Consider the following 19,559-nt stretch of genomic DNA (forward strand, 5'->3'; position numbering starts at 1 on the left):
CCTCTAATGCAGTTCGCCGAAGGCCGTAAGTTGCCACGGCAGGTGAAGGGCTGTTTCCAAATACGTGTACCCTCATTCGATATTCTGCCATCTCTGCGTTGGTGTCGTTATTCTTGTACCACAGAAACCTGAGGAAATTCCGGTGGTCCTCTCTGACTACGAAACAGTGGAACATCTGTTCAATGTCGGCGGTGATGGCAACGAGCTCTTTTCTGAACCTCATCAGCACTCCAACTAGGTTATTCGTCAGATTAGGACCTGTGAGAAGGACATTATTAAGCGATACACCTTGATGTTTGGCACTTGAGTCGAAAACAACCCTAATTTGATTAGGTTTCCGTGGGTGATACACTCCAAATGAAGGCAAGTACCAGCACTCATCGTTTTTCCCTAAGGATGGAGCTGGTTCTGCATGGTTGTTGCGAAATATTTTGTCGATAAAGGCAACGATGTGTTCTCTCATCTCAGGCTTACTGTTCATGGTACGCTGAAGAGAGTTAAATCTAGACAGAGCTTGTTCCCTATTGTTCGGGAGTCTCACCCTGGCAGCTCGGAAGGGTAATGGAGAAACCCAGTGATTGGTTTCGTCTTTAAGGAACTCATTGTCCATTATCTTGATAAATTCTCTGTCCTCTACTGACAAAGCTACTTTATCATCGTCCTTGCTGGTATGAAAGACTAATCTTCCCAAGTTGTCGGCAAAGGGAGGAATGTCGTCAGGTGGTTGTATGAGGTCTGGAGGCTTCTCTTTCACCTCATAGTGATGAGGGCAAGGCTTAATGCAAGTTGTGCGTCCATCTCCACGCACGTACGTTTTGAATGAGCGGATTTTTGGTTGATCCAAGCATACATTTCCTATGACTACCCATCCCAGGTCCAGTCTCTGGGCGTATGGTGCATAGTCGGGACCATTACACTGTTGACGCACCTTGTGTACCCTTAGATTATCTCTGCCAAGCAGGAGTAGAATCTCGGCGTTGTTGTCCATAGGTGGGATAACGTTGGCTAGGTGCCTTAGGTGTGGATGGTGAAATGCAGCTTCCGGGGTAGGAATTTCATCCCTATGGTTGGGTATTTGATCGCATTCGATCAGCGTCAGTAGAGGTATTTCCGCATTTCCACTGACGGAACAAGCGACGAATCCTTGAGCCCTCCTGCCGCTAGTCTCTATGCGACCCGAGCAGGTGTTTAAGATGTAGGGTTCTGATGGTCCCTTTATTCCAAAGGCTTCAAAGAATTTAGGTCCTGCTAGAGAACGGTTGCTTTGGTCGTCAATGATGGCATACATTTTTACTGCCTTTTCTGGTAGCCCCTCCGGGTAGACCTTGATTAGGCATATGCGGGCACAACATTTCTCACTCTGGCCCTCCCCACATACGTCCAAGCATGAGCAGGAAACAGCAGTGGCTGTGTTACCGTGGTTCTGGGGCTCCCCGCCATGACTTTGAGCAGGACTGGTGGTGACAGCAGCAGATGAATCCCTCTTGAGTGGAGTTGGGTGCATAGCTGAGGCATGTCTTTCACTATGACACTCCTCACACTTGATAATGGATTTACAGTCCTTAGCCATGTGCTCCAATGAAGCGCAGCACCTGAAGCATACCCCAAGCTCGGTCAGGACTTTCTTGCGTTCCTGTATTGTTTTGGATCTAAATCCTCTGCATTTGTTCAGGGAGTGTGTTTTTTTATGAATGGGAAATTCACGATTGAAGGCCTTGTCTCCTGATGAGGTAGTGTACTGTCTACCAGTGGGTACTGCAGATGATGGTAGGTTAGTCTTTCTAACATTCACGCTGCTCTTAAAGTCTCTGTGTTTATGCACAATACTTTCATACCTTGATGATAGTGTCACTGAAGCTGTAGTATTGAACTCCAGGAAGTCGAGGCTGGGGTCATTCCTCATCTGGGACTGTTCATCGATGAATCTACAGAAATGAATAAATGGGGGAAAGGTGACGTCATGCACTCTTTTGTACCTTGAGACTGATGCCGCCCACTTCTCTTGCAGGCTGTATGGTAACTTCACGACAATTGGGTTCACCCCATGGGCTGTATCTAGGTAGCACAGCCCGGACAGACGAGGGTCTCTTTTGGTGAGCTCCAGTTCCATGAGCAAATCACTTAAATCCTGAAGCTTGTGGACATCCTTGAGACTGATCTTGGGGACGTTCTGCAGTCTCTTGAATAGTGCCTTCTCTATTGCTTCTGCACTGCCAAAGGTGCGTTCGAGTCTCTGCCAGGCTGCAGCGAGACCTGCTTCTGCTTGTCCCACATAGACAGTTCTAAGGCTCTTGATGCGATTTGTGGAGCCTGGGCCCAGCCATTTGATCAAGAGGTCGAGCTCCTGCTCTGCGGTTAGGTTGAGGTTGGCGATGGCGGCTTTGAAGGTTGCCTTCCAGGCTCTGTAGCTCTCCGCACGGTCATCAAATTTTGAGAGACTGGTGTTAATTAGCTCTCTGCTCACCATAAACCTGGCAAACTCAGACATATCTGATTTCTCACTGCTTGTTGCCATGACAACTTCTGATGCCCCTGGGGCGTATAGGCTGCGTGGCGTGAAAGGGTGAGATGCTTCCGGGTAGAATGATGTTGCTGCAGGGTTGAGCTGTGGTCTAGCCTCTGTAGATTCTGATGACAGCTGCTTGAGCTGTGGAGGTAGGCCAGGAAACACCTGGTAGCCATCTTGCTGTAATAACTGCCCATGAGAGAGCGCGTCTGGGCGACTGTTATTGGATTGCTCGGGTGCTGTGGGTGTCACTGGCCCTGCAGGTAGAGCTGACTTGGAGGTTTCAGTGTTGTTGGCTTGGACGGTGCTGCACACTGGGGGTGGTGCAGATAACTGTTTCAGTACGTAGTCACTGGTGCGATCAGCTGGATCGTCTATCTCGTCTGGTGGTAAGCAGACTGAATCAAGGCCTTGGCTCAATGCTTGCTCAAGTAGTCTTACTCTTGCTAATGCGATTTCCTCTTCCCTCTCTGATTCGAGGATCTTTATTCGAGCCTCTGCTTCTGCCTCTGCCCTCTTGGCTTTTGCCTCCGCTTCTGCCCTCTTGGCTTCTGCCTCCGCCTCTGCCCTCTTGGCTTCTGCCTCCGCTTCTGCCCTTTTGGCCGCCGCCGTCTGTGCTTCTGTTCTCGCAAGGACTTCTTTTTCGGTGAAGGAACGCCTCACTTTGGATAGCTCTGCGTTTATGCGGGCCTCTAGTAATCTGTCGCTCAGGTTGGAACTTCTAGAGCATGATGATCTGTAGGACCGCGAGGAATGTTTGGATGAATGCGATCTGTGTGATCTGGTTTCTTGCAAATGAGAGATGCGGAGTTCCACTTTATCTTTAGCGTCCAGCACCATGGCGTCTCTTTGTCTGTCTATTGATTCTGCCTTGCACAATTCTGACAGGGCTTCTTCAATATTAGAGTCTTTTAGAAAGGTTATATACCTTGTGGACAGTCTCTTGTATCTTTCATGGGCTGCGTTCAGCCGCCCGACGGCAACTTGTAAGCTGGTGGCATCGCCTGAGGAGGACTTAAGTCCTGATATGAGGGAGGAAACTCGTTCCCATAGCTCTTCCAGGTTGTCACATAGCTCATCTTTCCTGGTGTGATAATTTTCTGTGATCTTTATAGTTGGTTTGAGAGAGCGCCTTGGTCGCGTGACTTGGTCTGCTGGAAGTGTGGGTTCTACCTCCAGCTCTTCATAATGATCAGTATCAGGTTGCATTTGCTTTATTTCATCACTGGGGAACTGTACAAGGTCCTTTTCGGCCATTTTGATTTAAGGTGCGCTGTCTCTTTAAGAAAATGAACTTTTGAATTGGGGGCTGAAAATTGCAGTGCGGCTCAGATGAGGCACCCCGATGAGTTTCCCAAGGTGTTTTGAGTGAATTGCGGGGTTTTGGTTTGAGGGAGGGCCCGCGTGCGTGAACAGTTCTTATATCATGCGAGCAAGGGTTAATATAGGATGTAGAAAGTGGCTTGGCGAGTGGTGGAGGACTTCCAGGCGAGAGTATATCTACTGCGGACACGCCGTGCTTCCCCTTAGGCTTATGGGACGTGCACTGTTGCCGGGCAGATTTGCTGGGAGTGGGCCTGTTGCAGGGGAGGTTCCTGAGTGTGGCCCTGGGCTCAGAGGGGAACCTGTAGCCTTTTTCAGTGCTGCATTCCTTTGTGACTGGAGACACACACCTCGGCTTGTGAAGGCATCAGTTTTTGACTGTTCTGTCCCCACATGAAGGCGAATGAAGGTGTAACTGATAATGACTTTGTGACTGTCCTACCTTCGTATCCAAGCAGTGGAGCAGACCGGACCGGCAGATGCTCAGGTTAGATGGATCCAGACGTAGACATGAGGATGCAATCAAACGTGGGTTTATTTGATCCAGAGCAGTGACATACGGTGATACAATACAGGAATGCAGTAGATGCTGTGATGTGGATGTCTTTTCTGAGGCTAACTGCTGAGGCAACTGCTGGTCAAAAACTGATGCCTTCACAAGCCAAGGTGTGTGTCTCCAGTCACAAAGGAATGCAGCACTGAAAAAGGCTACAGGAAGTGACCAGGCCCAAGGCTGCTAAAACCACGCCCAGAGATAACTTTATAGACAACGAACGAGGCGTGCAGCATACAAATTCCGGCCAGCAGATGGCAGCAGAGAACAATAGACTTAAACAACATAGGTAAAACAAGAAATAATACAGTGCAGAAATTCAATATGAAAGGAACAGCACAATAATGCCTCTTGTACATCGTCTTATTATCTTTTGGGAGACACCTATGTCATTTCCCATTAAAAAATTACTTGCTGGTGGAATAAAAGTAACTTTAAGTCAAAATTTGCCTGGGGTATGAATAATTATGGGCAGCACTGTATATATATACACACAATGTATATTATATACGGCATATATAGTATACACACAGTTGTACATTAACACATCAATACAAAAGATTTACATTATACACACAGGCACTCATAAACATTCAGATAGATGTGAAGTAGATATATAATCCTCTTTTCTGCACACTTACACTTGGGTGCAGGGACTAATGACTGGAATGTGATGGAGGGAGCAGTTATCTTCAGACATGAGGTGGAGGAGGATCCTCATGCAGATGCACAGGGTGTCGGCATCTGTAGTCACTCTGCACAGTCAGGATCTCTCCTCTCCCAGAGAGGGGATGTCTGAAGCTCGGCCCTGTACACTGCTGGATCTTGCTAAGTACCTGAGGGAAGTTTTAGGGAAAGAAAGTGAAAGTAAGAATACTTTCACACTCGCGTTTTGGCTTTCCGTTTGTGAGATCTGTTCAGGGCTCTCACAAGCGGTCCAAAACTGATTTGCCCTAATGCATTTTGAATGGAAAAAGATCCTCTCAGAATGCATCAGTTTGCCTCTGATCAGTCTCCATTCCGCTCTGGAGGAGGACACCAAAACGGTGCCTGCAGCATTTTGCTGTCCGCTTGACGAAACTGAGCACAATAGAAAACCGATCCGTTTCCCATTGACTTTCAATGGAGTTCATGACGCATCCGTCTTGGCTATCTTACAGATAATACAAACGGATCCGTTCATGACGGATGCATGCGGTTGCATTATTGTAACGGATCAGTTTTTGCAGATCCATGACGGATCCGCCCAAAACGCAAGTGTGAAAGTAGCCTAACTGGTGCTGTTACTTTCACACTGCACTGTACAATGAAGCTCAGAGCAGGATCGCTGGGTGGATGAATTAGTCTGACAGCCGCTCTGTATCTCAGTCATCCAGTGATCCTGCTCTAAACTTCAGTGTGGGGAGGGGATGACGCCACAGCCATTGCATGCCGGGAGCTTCCTGTGAAGCTGTATGGAGGAGACTCTTCCAGAGGAGTCGGTAATTTACACGAAGAGCAGGTGCCATACACAGTTCAATTAGTATGGGAAACTTTCTTCTTTTTTTTTATAATTGTATTTAGACATTTTATTATTTCATAAAAACATATCTTTTTCAAATGAAGTCAAATAAAAAATTTGAAGAACCAGAAGTGACAGAGTGTGCGCTGTCTCTTCAAGAGCCAGGGATCGTAAGCTCCCTAGAGACAAGCTGGGAGACCTTCACAGAGAATTTCAGACTGCAGCCTGCATAAGGCATGTGGGACTCCAGAAGCTGAACCCATTGCTGGGGTGGAGGAAGAGAGGGAAAGTGGGTTCCTGCCACTGGCGGGAGAAGAATGGAGAGTCCCATGGCACCTGTACCCACCCAAGGGACAGGGGCAGCAGAATGCACGGGTCACCACTGAGGTCATGTTTCTGCTTCAACTGCAAAGGGGAAATTTTTTTACTTGCTGCAGTTTATAGGTCAGTTTGTGGAAGATCGGGGGCGTTGCTTGGTTAAAACATTCGGGGCCTGGGCCCCTGATGTTTTGTCCCAGGCCCTGAATGTCCTGCCTTCCAGCTAGATACAACTGTATTGCCCTCCTCAGGAGGGCAATACAATAGAATTTAGTGCACTGGAAGAGCTGAAGGACCTGTAATGACATCACAGGTCATGTGACCAGTAAAACAGGCAGTAGTTGAGAAGGACCTGCGATGATGTCACCATCATGTGACCAGTGCAGGAGAGGATGTCGGTGAAGAGGAGAAGTCCTGGGGGAAGAAGCTGTGGTGAGGTCTGTACATTAGGAGAGGTAAGTGAAGGGAGAGGCAGAGCAATACTGGGAGTTATTTAACTGGCACTGTATGTTAGGGCTGAAGGGAGGGATGTTATTTACATGGAACTGTGTGTTGGAGGTGGCTGGGGAGGGGTGATGTTATTTACATGGGACTGTATGTTGGAGGGGGATGGGGCAGGGTGATGTTATTTACATGGGACTGTATGTTGATGGCGGCTGTGGGAGGGGATGATGTTATTTACATAGGACTGTATATTGGAGGCAGCTGTAGGAGGGAGTGATGTTATTTACATGGTACTGTATGTCGGAGGGGCTGGGGGCGGCAGTGATGTTATTTGCATGGGACTGAATGTTGAGGGGGGATGTTTACATGGGATTGCATGTTGGAGGCAGCTGGGGAGGGGGTGATATTATTTACATGGGACTGTAGGTTTAAGGCGGCTGGGGAGGAGGTGATGTTATTTACATGGGACTTTATTTTGGAGGGGGCTATAGATAGAGAGGGATGTTATTTACATGGTACTGTATATTGGAGGGGGCTGGAGAGATGGTGTGATGTTATTTACATGATGTTATTTACATGGGACTCTATGGCTGAGGGAGGGAAATAGTGTTATTTACATGGGACTGTATGTTGAAGGCAGCTGGGGGAGGGAGTGATGTTATTTACTTGAGACTGAATGTTGAGGGGGCGATGTTTACATGGGATTGCATGTTTGAGGCGGCTGGGGTGATATTATTTACATGGGACTGTAGGTTTAAGGCGGCTGGGGAGGAGGTGGTTATTTACATGGGACTGTATTATGGAGGGGGCAGGAGAGATGGTGTGATGTTATTTACATGGAACTGTATGGTAGAGGGAGGAATATAACTACAGGGGGCACTACAGGGTACATTAAAAATACTGGGGGCACTTCAGGGGGAGCATTATAACAATAGGGGGCAGTATAAATATTGGGGGCACTGTAGGGGTATTATAAATCCGGGGGACATTATAGGCATTCTTATTACTATTTGGGCCTCTATAGGAGGGATTTATAGATCCACCTTATCCTTATTTCTACTAAGAGCACTATGGGGGCCTTATTACTACTGAGGGGTCTGTAGAGAGATTTATTACCACTGGTGGAACAATAGGGGGGCCTTATTTTTACTGGGCGGTCCGTGAGGGCATTATTAATAAAGGAGGGCTCTTCTACTAACGGAGGCACTCTTGGGGAGCATTATCTCTGTTGGGGGCAGTAGTACTAATGGGGGCATTCTTGGGGAGCATTATCATGGTTGGGGGCACTGTAGGGGACAGTATTACTAATAAGGGCATTCTAGAAGGGAATTACTATTGGTGGGACTATGAGGAGCACTATTACAATGGGGGGCACTCATTTTTCTTCAGGATAGTATTTGGGGGTATTGGGAAGCACAGCGAGCAGCACGATAACACTCCAGGTTGGGGGATGATGATAGAAATGTGAGGAAGCTAACATAGAAACATAGAAACATAGAAACATAGAATGTGTCGGCAGATAAGAACCATTTGGCCCATCTAGTCTACCCAATATATCTGAATCCTATGAATAGTCCCTGGCCCTATCTTATATGAAGGATAGCCTTATGCCTATCCCATGCATGCTTAAACCCCTTCACTGTATTTGCAGCTACCACTTCTGCAGGAAGGCTATTCCATGCATCCACTACTCTCTCAGTAAAGTAATACTTCCTTATATTACTTTTAAACCTTTGCCCCTCTAATTTAAAACTGTGTCCTCTTGTGGTAGTTTTTCTTCTTTTAAATATGCTCTCCTCCTTTACCGAGTTGATTCCCTTTATGTATTTAAAAGTTTCTATCATATCCCCTCTGTCTCTTCTTTCTTCCAAGCTATACATATTAAGGTCCTTTAACCTTTCCTGGTAAGTTTTATCTGCAATCCATGTACTAGTTTAGTAGCTCTTCTCTGAACTCTCTCTAGAGTATCTATATCCTTCTGGAGATATGGCCTCCAGTACTGCGCACAATACTCCAAGTGAGGTCTCACCAGTGTTCTGTACAGCGGCATAAGCACTTCACTCTTTCTACTGCTTATACCTCTCCCTATACATCCAAGCATTCTGCTGGCATTTCGTGCTGCTCTATTACATTGTCTTCCCACCTTTAAGTCTTCTGAAATAATTACTCCTAAATCCCTTTCCTCAGATACTGAGGTCAGGACTAAGATGTCTGTGTGTCACACTCTGCAGAGACGAGACGCGGCTGAAAAAAGTTGTCCGGACCGAATGGAAAAGATGATGACAGAGAAGATCTACATCAAAGGAGCCGTCACCTGGGAGGCACTGGATGTGAGTGGTATGTGCTGCAGTATAGCAAGTGCAGGAAAGTGCAGGGGAAGGGTCGATTTAGAGAACGGCCATATTCATTGGGGCTTGGGCCCCAGATCTTTTGAGACCCTAGCAACGCCCCTGTGGAAGATGCTACAATAGGTAATGCTCCATTGGATCTGGTAATTTCTAACAATGAAGAGTTTGTTGGACATTTCCACTGTTTGTGAAAACCTGGATTATGGAGAGGAAAAACATTTTGATTTTAATAATGCCAAATCTTCCCAGGTTGAGTGCTGCATTGTAGGGCATAGACTGGGAGCAGCTATTGTCACATAATAATACAGAGGATAAATGGGAGAGCTTTAAATTTACTTTACAAACAACAAACTTGACCTAACAAATACGGTCACATGCCAAATAACAATACTGACAAAAACAACATGTAAACCCTTAGGGGGTAAAACAAAACAGTATAAGCCACTAAATAAATATTATATCTCTTTATTGAAAAACTCCATTAAAAACATCATTCATCAAATAGAATCCACACAACAATGGAATCAAAGCAAGTAGGAGAGACACCCGGTGAGAAAATGTACAGCACCATATACAAGTAGACAGCATGCAGGTATATATACCATGTATCTTACAATATGCAATGATTAATGCCAATAAAGTAAACAGTAAAATAAGGCTCCAAAGGGCTGTATATCTTATAGACAGAAGCCAAGGAAAAACACCTATAAACTCATTAAAGGGAATGTGGAATCAGAAAATGATCTTTTGTTTAACCCCTCTTCTACCCTTAGGATGGGTCTCACAGGCAGGCTGTCAGCATAAAAGCTTACAGCCAATGCATTACAATACAGGTTGTATTGTAATGCATTGCAGAGGGGATCAGACCCCAGAAGTTGAAGTCCCAGAGTGGGAAAAAAAAAGAGCCCTTTTCCCAAAACAGACATATTGGGTATTGCCGCGTCTGTAACGATAAAATAAAATAAAATAAAATAAAAACTGTGCTAAAACAACCATTTTTTGACACCAAGCGATCAAAAAGGCGTATGCCCCCCAAAATAATACCAATCAAACCATCACCTCATCCCACAAAAAATGAGCTCCTACATAAAACAATTGGGCAAAAAATAAAAATAAACTATGGCGACACTAAAACATGATTTTTTTTTTGTTTAAAAAATGCTTTTATTGTGTTAAAAGTGAAAAAAAAGAAAAGTTGACATATTAGGTATTGCCGTGTCCGCAACCAGGTCTATTAAAATATGACATGACCTAACCCCTCACCTGAACACCATAATTTTTTTTTAATAAAAACTGTGTAAAAAAAAGCCATTTTTTTGTCACCTTTCATCACAAAAAGTGTAATACCAAGCAATCAAAAAGTCATATGCACCCTAAAATAGTACCCATTAAACCGTCATCTCCTCCCGCAAAAAATTAGACCGTACCTAAGACAATCGCCCAAAAAATAAAAAAAAACTATGGAGACACTAAAACATGATTTTTTTTGTTTCAAATATGCTTTTATTGTGTAAAACAAAATTTTTAAAAATATACATATTAGGTATCGCCACGTCCATAATGACCTGCTGTATAAAAGTATCACATGATATAACCCCTCAGGTGGACACCGTAAAAATAAAAAAATAAAAAACGGTGTAAAAAAAAAGCAATTTTTTGTTACCTTACATCACAAAAAGTGGAATACCAAGCGATCGAAAAGTCATATGCACCCTAAAATAGTACCAATTAAACTGTCATCTCATCCTGAAAAAAATGAGTCCCTACATAAGATAGTCGCCCAAAAAATAAAAAAACTATGTCTTTCAGAATATGGAGACACTAAAAAATCCTTTTTTTTTCAAAAATGCTTTATTATGTAAAACTGAAACAAGTAACCAAACCATATTTGGTATTGCTGAGTCTGTAAAAAACTTCTCTATAAAAATAGCACATGATCTAACCTGTCAGATGAACATTGTAAAACACAAAAAATAACAGTGCCAAAACAGCAATTTCTTGTTACCTTGCCTCACAAAAAGTGTAATATAGAGCAACCAAAAATCATCTGTACACTAAAATAGTATCAACAAAACTGCCACCTTATTTCTACTCTAGGGGTGCATCAGGGGGTCTTCAAATGTGACATGGCAACTTAAAATTATCCCAGTGAAATCTGCCCACATGGCGCTCCTTTCCTTCTGTGTGCCCGTACAGCAGTTTATGATCACAAATGGTTTTTTTCTGTATACTACACAATCAGGGTAATAAATATTGAGTTTTGTTTGGCTGTTAACCCTTGCTTTGTTAGCAGAAAATAATGGATTAAAATGGAAAATCTGCCAAAAAAGTGAAATTCGGAAATTTCATCTACATTTTCTTTAATTTTTGTGGAACACCTAAAGGGTTAAGAAGGTTTGTAAAATCAGTTTTGAATACCTTGAGGGTGTAGTTTCTAAAATGGGGCCATTCATTGGTGTTTTTTATTATGTAGGCCCAACAAAGTGACTTCAGACCTGAACTGGTCCTTAAAATTTTTTGGAAAGTTTTGGAAATTTTCTTAAAAATTTTAAGATTTGCTTCTAAACTTCTAAGCCTTCTATCATCCCCCAAAAAAATAAAATGTAATTTACAAAATGATCCAAACATGAAGTAGATATATAGGAAATGTAAAGTAATAACTATTTTAGGAGTTATCACTATCTGTTTTAAAAGCAGAGAAATTGGAATTTGAAAATTGTAAATTTGGAATTTTTTATAAATAAAAATGAAATATTTTGACTTAAATTTACCACTGTCATGAAGTACAATATGTGACGAGAAAACAATATCAGAATGGCTTGAATAATCACATTTTTATGTTTTACTTTTCTTTAAAGAATTTTTCCTGAGTTATTTTTTTAATTTGCCTTGTCAATATCTATAATTAAACAAAATCCTGCAGTTTTCACACTGGCCACTAAACCGAATAATAGGCACCACTTCTTGGTCTGTACAGATCACTTTACTGCAGTTATCGGCTTATCTGTTATTCTAATCCTGCCTGTAATGATATCACCTCTGTGTATAGATAAGACAGGATCCTCCATTCACAATAGGTGACTGTCAAATCTTATCTATTCTTCTCTTGTACAATGACCTCTGCACAGGTCACAGAGCGTGCCTAGAAAACCCTGCCATAGAAGTCAATGAGGTCCCCTCCTGACCTTTGTGTCTATGTTCCATGGGGCTGCAGTAAAGCAATTTTCTTAATGCTTTCTAGATGCTGTTAAAAACAGCTCAGACAAGATGGCCCCCATAATAATGCTCAGGAATTAGGTTAAAAAATCTGTGATCAGAAAATTAAAACAGATTAGAAAAAAAAGAAGATGTGTCGCTCTCTGGTTTTAACTGGCAGATAAAATATTTGATGACAAATTTATTTTAAGTGAGTAAATATTCGCATGCAAATGAATATGTACAGGATATAATCTTTGCCTGAAAGTGCTTGTCTATTGTCAGCTTTAAATCGTTAAAAGCAATTATGTCGTTATTCGCCTAAATGATTATTCATTAATCTATATCCACCATTAGTTCTGAGGAGAGATTGAAATTATTACACTTATTTAGTCTTGAGATGAGGAGTCTAGAGGGGTGCGTGATTAACCTATGTAAATATATACTGTAAATGGCCAATACAAAATATACGGTAAAAATCTGTTCCATATAAAATCCCTTGAAAAGACAATGTGGCTCTGCTTCCGTCACGAGAAAAAGAAGTACAGTCTCCAGAAGAGATAAGGCTTCTTCTTCTAGAACCTTGAATCTGTGGAATAGTCTACCTGATGACATGGTCACAGCAGAAGCCCTTGATGACTTCAAAAAAGGCTTAGGCTACTTTCACACTATCGTTAATATTTTCCGGTATTAATATCCGTCATAGGGTCTCAATACCAGAAAAAAACGCTTCCGTTTTTTCCCCATTCATTATCAATGGGGACAAAACGTAACTGAATAGACCGGAATGCTCCAAAATGCATTCAGATCCATTCTCATACCGGAGGGCAAACCGCAGCGTCCTGGGACACAATCTGACACAATAGAAAATGGATCCGCCTTGGCTATGTTAAAGATAATACAACCGGATCCTTTCATAACGGATGCAAATGATTGTATTATCAGTAACTGAAGCGTTTTTGATAAACCTTGGCGGATCCGGCAAAAACGCTAGTGTGAATGTAGCCTTAGATGAATTCTTAGCAATAAAGAACGTTAATGCTTATGTAAATGGTTAGAATATTTCTTCTGAATGTTGATTCGGACTGGTCACCACCCCTTCTTTTCATCCACATCTCCTCCAATCCCTTGGTTGAAGGTGATGGACGTATGCCTTTTTTCAAGCTTGCCATTTGCCTATTTAACTATATACATATATGATATATATGATATATATATATACAGTATATCCTCAGGATAGGCTACTGATGTTTGTACAGTTGGGATGCCACTTTCAGAACCCGTTGCTAATCAGCATATCTGGTAGATATGTGTCCCCTTCATTGTTTAGATTGGCACACCTACTTGCCCATAGTGGTGCCTCTCGGTCCATTCACTTGAGTGCTACATAACTATTATAGACCCAGGTATCACAACAGAATTTTAACCATGACCCTAGAGGTTCTTAGAAGATGAATAAGGATACATACCATACTGTAATGTTTGAATCCATCGGTTTGGAAAGCTGAAGGGAAAATTTAGCAATAGGGGACGCTGCACCGTCCACATCGTCCTGCGTGGAGGAGCCGTCAGAAGAAGACATTTTGTCAGCATGTAGAGAGGGCACTAAATATACTTGTCCAGAATCACCCGACTTATTGTAATGAGGAATCCATAGCCAGCCCTGTTCATCGGATGAGCTCTCTAGATTGCATGTAATAAAACTGGTTAAAAGCACACACAGGAGGAGTGAATAATCTGGGGGATGGATCAGCCTCGTACCCACCTAACCTGTTATGTGGCTAATGTGGTTGTGTTTACCGGCACACCCTGAAATATAAGAGGATCTCTTTCTATCTGTCTTCTGATTGTTTCTGGACAGCTCAGAGGATACTGTATGATGATGCATACATCAGCTGTTTCCACCGCAATACTTTAGAATGTAAAAAAACATGGAAGAAAAGATGGTAAAATCATTGCAAGGCTTCCAGATATAGAAAGATAAGTCTACCTTCCCATCTCTTGTAGGAGAAAAGTCCCTACGTGTAATATTAGAGCTTAACACATTTAATTAACTAAAAACTGGTGATCAGCTGAAGTGGGTAATAACAAATGGAGAAATGCGGATTACTCCATATGTAGTACCTCAGACCTAAGGGGGGGGGGGGGCTACAATTGTAAATAGTTGTTTTATATTGTTGTGTGTTGTTTATCTGGCTGTATGTTCCAGTAAGGAACGCTTGGCAAGGAACAGGACTCACCACCCTGTTACTCCCCTCTTGGTAGGAATGGGCTGGTCCTGCTTCCTGCCAGGAAGGCGAGTTCCAGAATGACCACATTGTTGAGAGGAAGCGCACTGCTGAGCTCCTGCTCCTACAAAAGATTCTCCCAAGAGAATAACAGCTAAACATATACTGTACACCCTCAAGTAAATCCCTAAGAAGACAACAGAGAAAACAGTTACAACCAGCATAAAGGATAGAGGTGGCCTTGCGGTTCGCCCTGCGGTCGTTTCGTGGCGAACTTTGCTCGTTCGTGATTCGCCGAACATGCAAACATATGGCAATGCTCGCACGCGCCATATTTTTTTGCATAGTGATGAACTTTGGCCATGACACATCCATCAGGTGGGACAGGACAGCCAATTGAGACGTTTCAGCATGTGGACACACCCCCACCCTATAACAGAACCCGATCTGGCCGCCATTTTACATTATGTGTTTTGCCAGTGTAGGGAGAGGTTGCATTTTGGAGCAGGGACAGTTAGGGACACCAAATGCTAGCTAATAGGGCCACAAAAGTCCTTTTAAGGACTGGTATAGGTGTGCTATCTATAGGTGTGATATAATGAGAGGTGTGATATACTTATAATATACTTTCTAACATAGAAATTATATTATAGTGTATTTGTATTGTGCAGCAATTGGAGTAACGCTATTGGAGTAACTAATTGCAACGGGTGTGATATACCTGTTGACCCCAAAAAAACTGCTTGAGGGCTGCGATATACCTTCCTCCACAAAATCCTGATTGAGGGGTGCTATATACCAGTTTCTGCCAAATACTGATTGAGGGGTGCTATATACCAGTTTCCGCCAAATACTGATTGAGTGGTGCTATATACCTGTTTCTGCCAAATACTGATTGAGGGGTGCTATATACCAGTTTCTGCCAAATACTGATTGAGGGGTGCTATATACCTTCTTCCAAATACTGATTGAGGGCTGCGATACACATGCTTCCACAAAATACAGATTGAATAGTGCGATATACCTGTTTCCGCCTAATACTGATTGAAGGGGTGCTAATCTATATACCTGTTTCCGTCAAATACTGATTAAGGGGTGCTATATACCTGTTTCCGTCAAATACTGATTAAGGGGTGCTATATACCTGTTTCCGTCAAATACTGATTAAGGGGTGCTATATACCTGTTTCCGACAAATACTGATTGAGGGGTACTATTGCTATATACCTTCTTCCACCAAATACTGATTGAGGGTGGCGATACACTTGCTTCCACAAAATACTGATTGAGGGGTGCCATATAGCTGTTTCCGCCAAATAGGGATTGAGGGGTGCTATATACCTGTTTCTGACAAATATAGATTGAGGGGTGCCATATACCTTCTTCCACTAAATACTGATTGAGGGGTGCTATTACTATATACCTTTTTCCACCAAACACTGATTGAGGGCTGCGATACACCTGCTTCCACAAATACTGCTCTTATCTATGGACTTAGGCAGAGGGTCAATAAGAAAATTACAGGCAGAGGAAGAGGCAGACCGTTCCGCAGGAATGGTAGGGGTCGGACAGGTGTTAAAGATGTGTGAATTTTATTCTATATTTTGTATATCTAGGACTGTAATGAGTTAAACTTTTTCTTCTCCAAGTGCCTCCCACCCCTCTCTTTGTTTCAAGACTGTAGAAGAGAGGGGGTGGCAAAGTGCTGCGGGCAGTGTCTGATTTCTCATCTTTTTGCAGGTGTCCCATAGAGTGTGGTGGGGATGCGTAAGCCAATCATATGGCTTGATGATATATATTATTCACTGCCTGTAGAGAAGCACCTCTTTGAAGTGTCACATCTGACGTATGCAGTATTATTGTTAGGATAAACGCCATTACAAAATGGCGATGGTAACGATATGTTTACATTAGTTCACATTCCAAAGTGGTATTCACTGCGCAGATGCCAGGGTGTATCTCCTCTCTCTTATCTCTTCTTCCTTTTTGACCAATGAAACAATGGTTAAGCCTCAGTGAGGACTGCCCTCTTCTGAAGATGTATATACGGCTTACCTGATTTAAATAAAGTTAGAGATTGCTTTGACCAACTTCTGTGTCAGTGTTCAGTCTCTCAGCCACGCGCGGATATTAACCCCTGGGGGGGTACATTGATCTGGAACACCAGAGTGTATCTAAAATGCCCTAATTTAGGGCTGCTTTAACAAATGGCCCCCAACGTGGGGCCCCAAGGCAAATGTAGCATCAAACAGCTGACAAGACGGGCCCCTGAGCTTGACGAACGGCAGAGGGGAGAGGATTGCAACCTCAAAGAAAGGTGAGAAAACTTTTTATCTCATCTGCCTTTCTGCTATTTACTTTGTCATGCTCAGATAGCTCAGTCCGCTGTGGGGTGGTACCCATTTAAGTATAGTAGTCGGCTGTAATGCTGAAAGCCTGGGGTCCATAGAACCATAGTCTGAAATCATAGATCACTCTGGTGTGTATATGTTTTATGTGTGTCTGTGATATGTGAGGAGTGAGTTGAGCACAGACGGTAAAACCACAGACAAAGGGAGGGGACAGTAACCTCCTGGTTTGGAAGGGGGCGCTGTAGCGACGAGGTGTGGGACAAAGAAACTCCGGCTGACCTGACCAGGAAGACGCGTAGAGCCGTATGACCTTTTTGATCTAATGGAAGACTGCAGAGACTACCTGACCTGACCCTAGGAAGATGGTAGAACCTCTCATGACCTTTTGATCTGGGGAAGACTGCGGTGATATTCTCTACCTGACCTGACCCCAGGAAAACGCGACGGAGCCCCGCCTGACCCCTGCTTTTGGGGAAGACGTGCGGGGAGTCCCGGCTGACTAGTCAGACGTGATAGTCAGATTTGAGCAAACCAGTGGGGAGGGTGAATCCTTTGTCTGCGGAGGAAAGGGTTAAAAGGTGCTGATCACTCCTCTGTTTTGTGTGTGTGTCAGTTTGTAATACTGTTGTTAAGATGGGTCAGTCCCAGTATTATAAAGAGGGAGATTATAGGATGTGATATGGAGAATTGAAAGTTAAAATGTGACAAAGAATGTTAGAGAAAGTGTGGCCCCGGACAGAAGGTCGCCCGGCTGGCAACAGGGATGAAAATCTGTAAGAAACTGAAGTTAGAGCTTACAGACTGAGGGCATCAGAACTCCGGTGATGTTGAAGGGGGAGTTTTAACGAGTGAGAAAACAGAGCAGTGTCAGGGAAAGCAATGGCAACTGGAGGGACAAAAAGATGGTCAGGAACTGTGAAATAGAGAGATTCACTTCCCCCCGCCTTCACACAGAAACATTCCTGAGATAAGAAGAGCAGGGAAAAATGGGGGCAGAGAATCGTGCAGAGTAAGTGATGTTATATGTGTAAGATTATTATTATAGAAGACAAAGAATTGTTCAATAATCTTCTTTCTTCTTTCCCAAGCAGTGCACTGTGGGAATCCAGCTTTTAACAAAATGACTATGTGATTATAACATGTATATTGTCTTACAGCGACAGACCATCAGCTATTCTGGGTGTGGTGTGGCTATCTGTTTCCAGGAAAGCTGTGTTTGTCTGTGCTGCAAGTTTTGGGATGAAACAATGTGGGTTGGAAGACATAAATGATTCAGTGGAATGTGAATGGGTGTGGCTTTGAGTTGTAATTGAGGCGAATATGTGTGAAGACTGATTATGAGCTGTTAATGAAAGTGTATATGAACGCGTATGGAGTACGGTATTTGTTTTTTTAAATAATATGCGCATTGAGGATTTTATTTTATTTTTTCTTGGAAGTTTTGGGGTTTTTATTGGTGCCAACAGCATTGATCAAGCTGTACATTTTTTTATATCGAAGTCAATGAAAAGTTTCTTATGGGCCCTTTGTGTGTTCATGTCTGTATTGTCAGATCTGTTTGTTCCAATGTTTGAAGTTACGTGTTACATGTTAAGTGTTGTGCTAAACATCAGAGCTCTGTTCTTATGGATAGCTGCCACATTACTGACGGACAAAGGGAGGACCACAGCGTCCGACTGAAAGGGGTGGACTTAGATGACTCAGAGCGGAGGGAGGAGGATAGGGGTGGACGTTACAGACAACGACAGCCCTTGTGACCATCCCCTAGTTATAAGACACTCCCATGGAAGATGAGAAGTCCTGTTTTGTTTTCCAGTCTATTAATTCCGCGATAGGGAAAGTTGGATACTTCTGTAAGCCAAAATGCAAAGTAACATCAAGCGGCATTGGGTGGTTCAGTGGTGCCAACCAGAGGTAGTGTTCCTTTGGCATTGCTTCAGCCCTGATGCCAAACGCCTCATTGAAGTGAGGAAAAAGTAAGTCTGCCACCCTGTGATGGGCCTGCAGAGTCTGTGGGACCCAGATCCCAGGAGACAGAGTGTTGTGCTGTGTGTGGTACTCCTCGTCCACACCACACGAGAGGATTGTATTCTATGTTGACCATGCCCGGATCACTGTCCCGTCCCCACAGACACCCATTGTTTGTTGTCATAAGGAGAACACAAAGACAGGGAGGGGGGGGGAGTTAGATCAAGATTAGGAAACAGGAAATCCAGTATCGGCTCTACTTTTAAACATTTTAAGCAGATTCAGTCTGGCCCAATGATATCCCTTACTCTGGGTGATAAAGAAGTAGTCCCGTTTTTGATAGATACTGGAGCAGCCAAGACAGTTGTGCACAGCAAACATGGCCTCCCCTGATTTACTCTCCAAGCACACCAGTCTTTGGGTAGAAGTGGATGGGAAAGTAGTACGTTCCCTTTTCACAAAGAACCATCTATATTAGATTTTGCCCCGTAACCAAGATGCGCTTGCCCGTTTGCCTGGTCAGTGGTAACGCCCCTTGTTGCCTCCTAGGTGCAGATTTGCTTGCAAAAGAACATGCTGGTATCTCACATCAGGAGGACGGCACTGTGAAGCTTACAGGTGCCCTCAATGACCAGGAACTTTGTTTGTTAACGACCAGGAACTTTGTTTGTTGGCCATTGGTGATAAAATTCCCTGGTCCATGTTTGTATCAGTACTCCCAGAAGCTGAAAAAAGTAAAACCACTCACCATTGGATGGTACATGACCTACATGCCGTTAATGAAGTCACAGTTTCTAACACCCACATCGTGCCCAATACACACAC

The 19,559-nt window shown here is 43.5% G+C and overlaps 1 protein-coding gene across 2 annotated transcripts in view; it reads right to left on the reverse strand.

Annotated features, from left to right (window-relative positions):
* The window catches only part of LOC120994630 (transient receptor potential cation channel subfamily V member 3-like), a 103,611-nt gene extending 89,691 nt beyond the window's left edge, over positions 1-13,920 (reverse strand). For both annotated transcript variants that reach the window (XM_040423335.1, XM_040423334.1), the window contains exon 1: positions 13,658-13,920. In XM_040423335.1, coding sequence (XP_040279269.1) covers positions 13,658-13,770 — 113 coding nt within the window. In that variant the 5' untranslated portion in view covers positions 13,771-13,920. The remainder of the gene's footprint in view (positions 1-13,657) is intronic.
* Positions 13,921-19,559: the final 5,639 nt, after the last annotated feature.

The sequence above is a fragment of the Bufo bufo genome, chromosome 3, assembly GCF_905171765.1.
Source record: "Bufo bufo chromosome 3, aBufBuf1.1, whole genome shotgun sequence".
In the NCBI taxonomy this organism is placed as follows: Eukaryota; Metazoa; Chordata; class Amphibia; order Anura; family Bufonidae; genus Bufo; species Bufo bufo.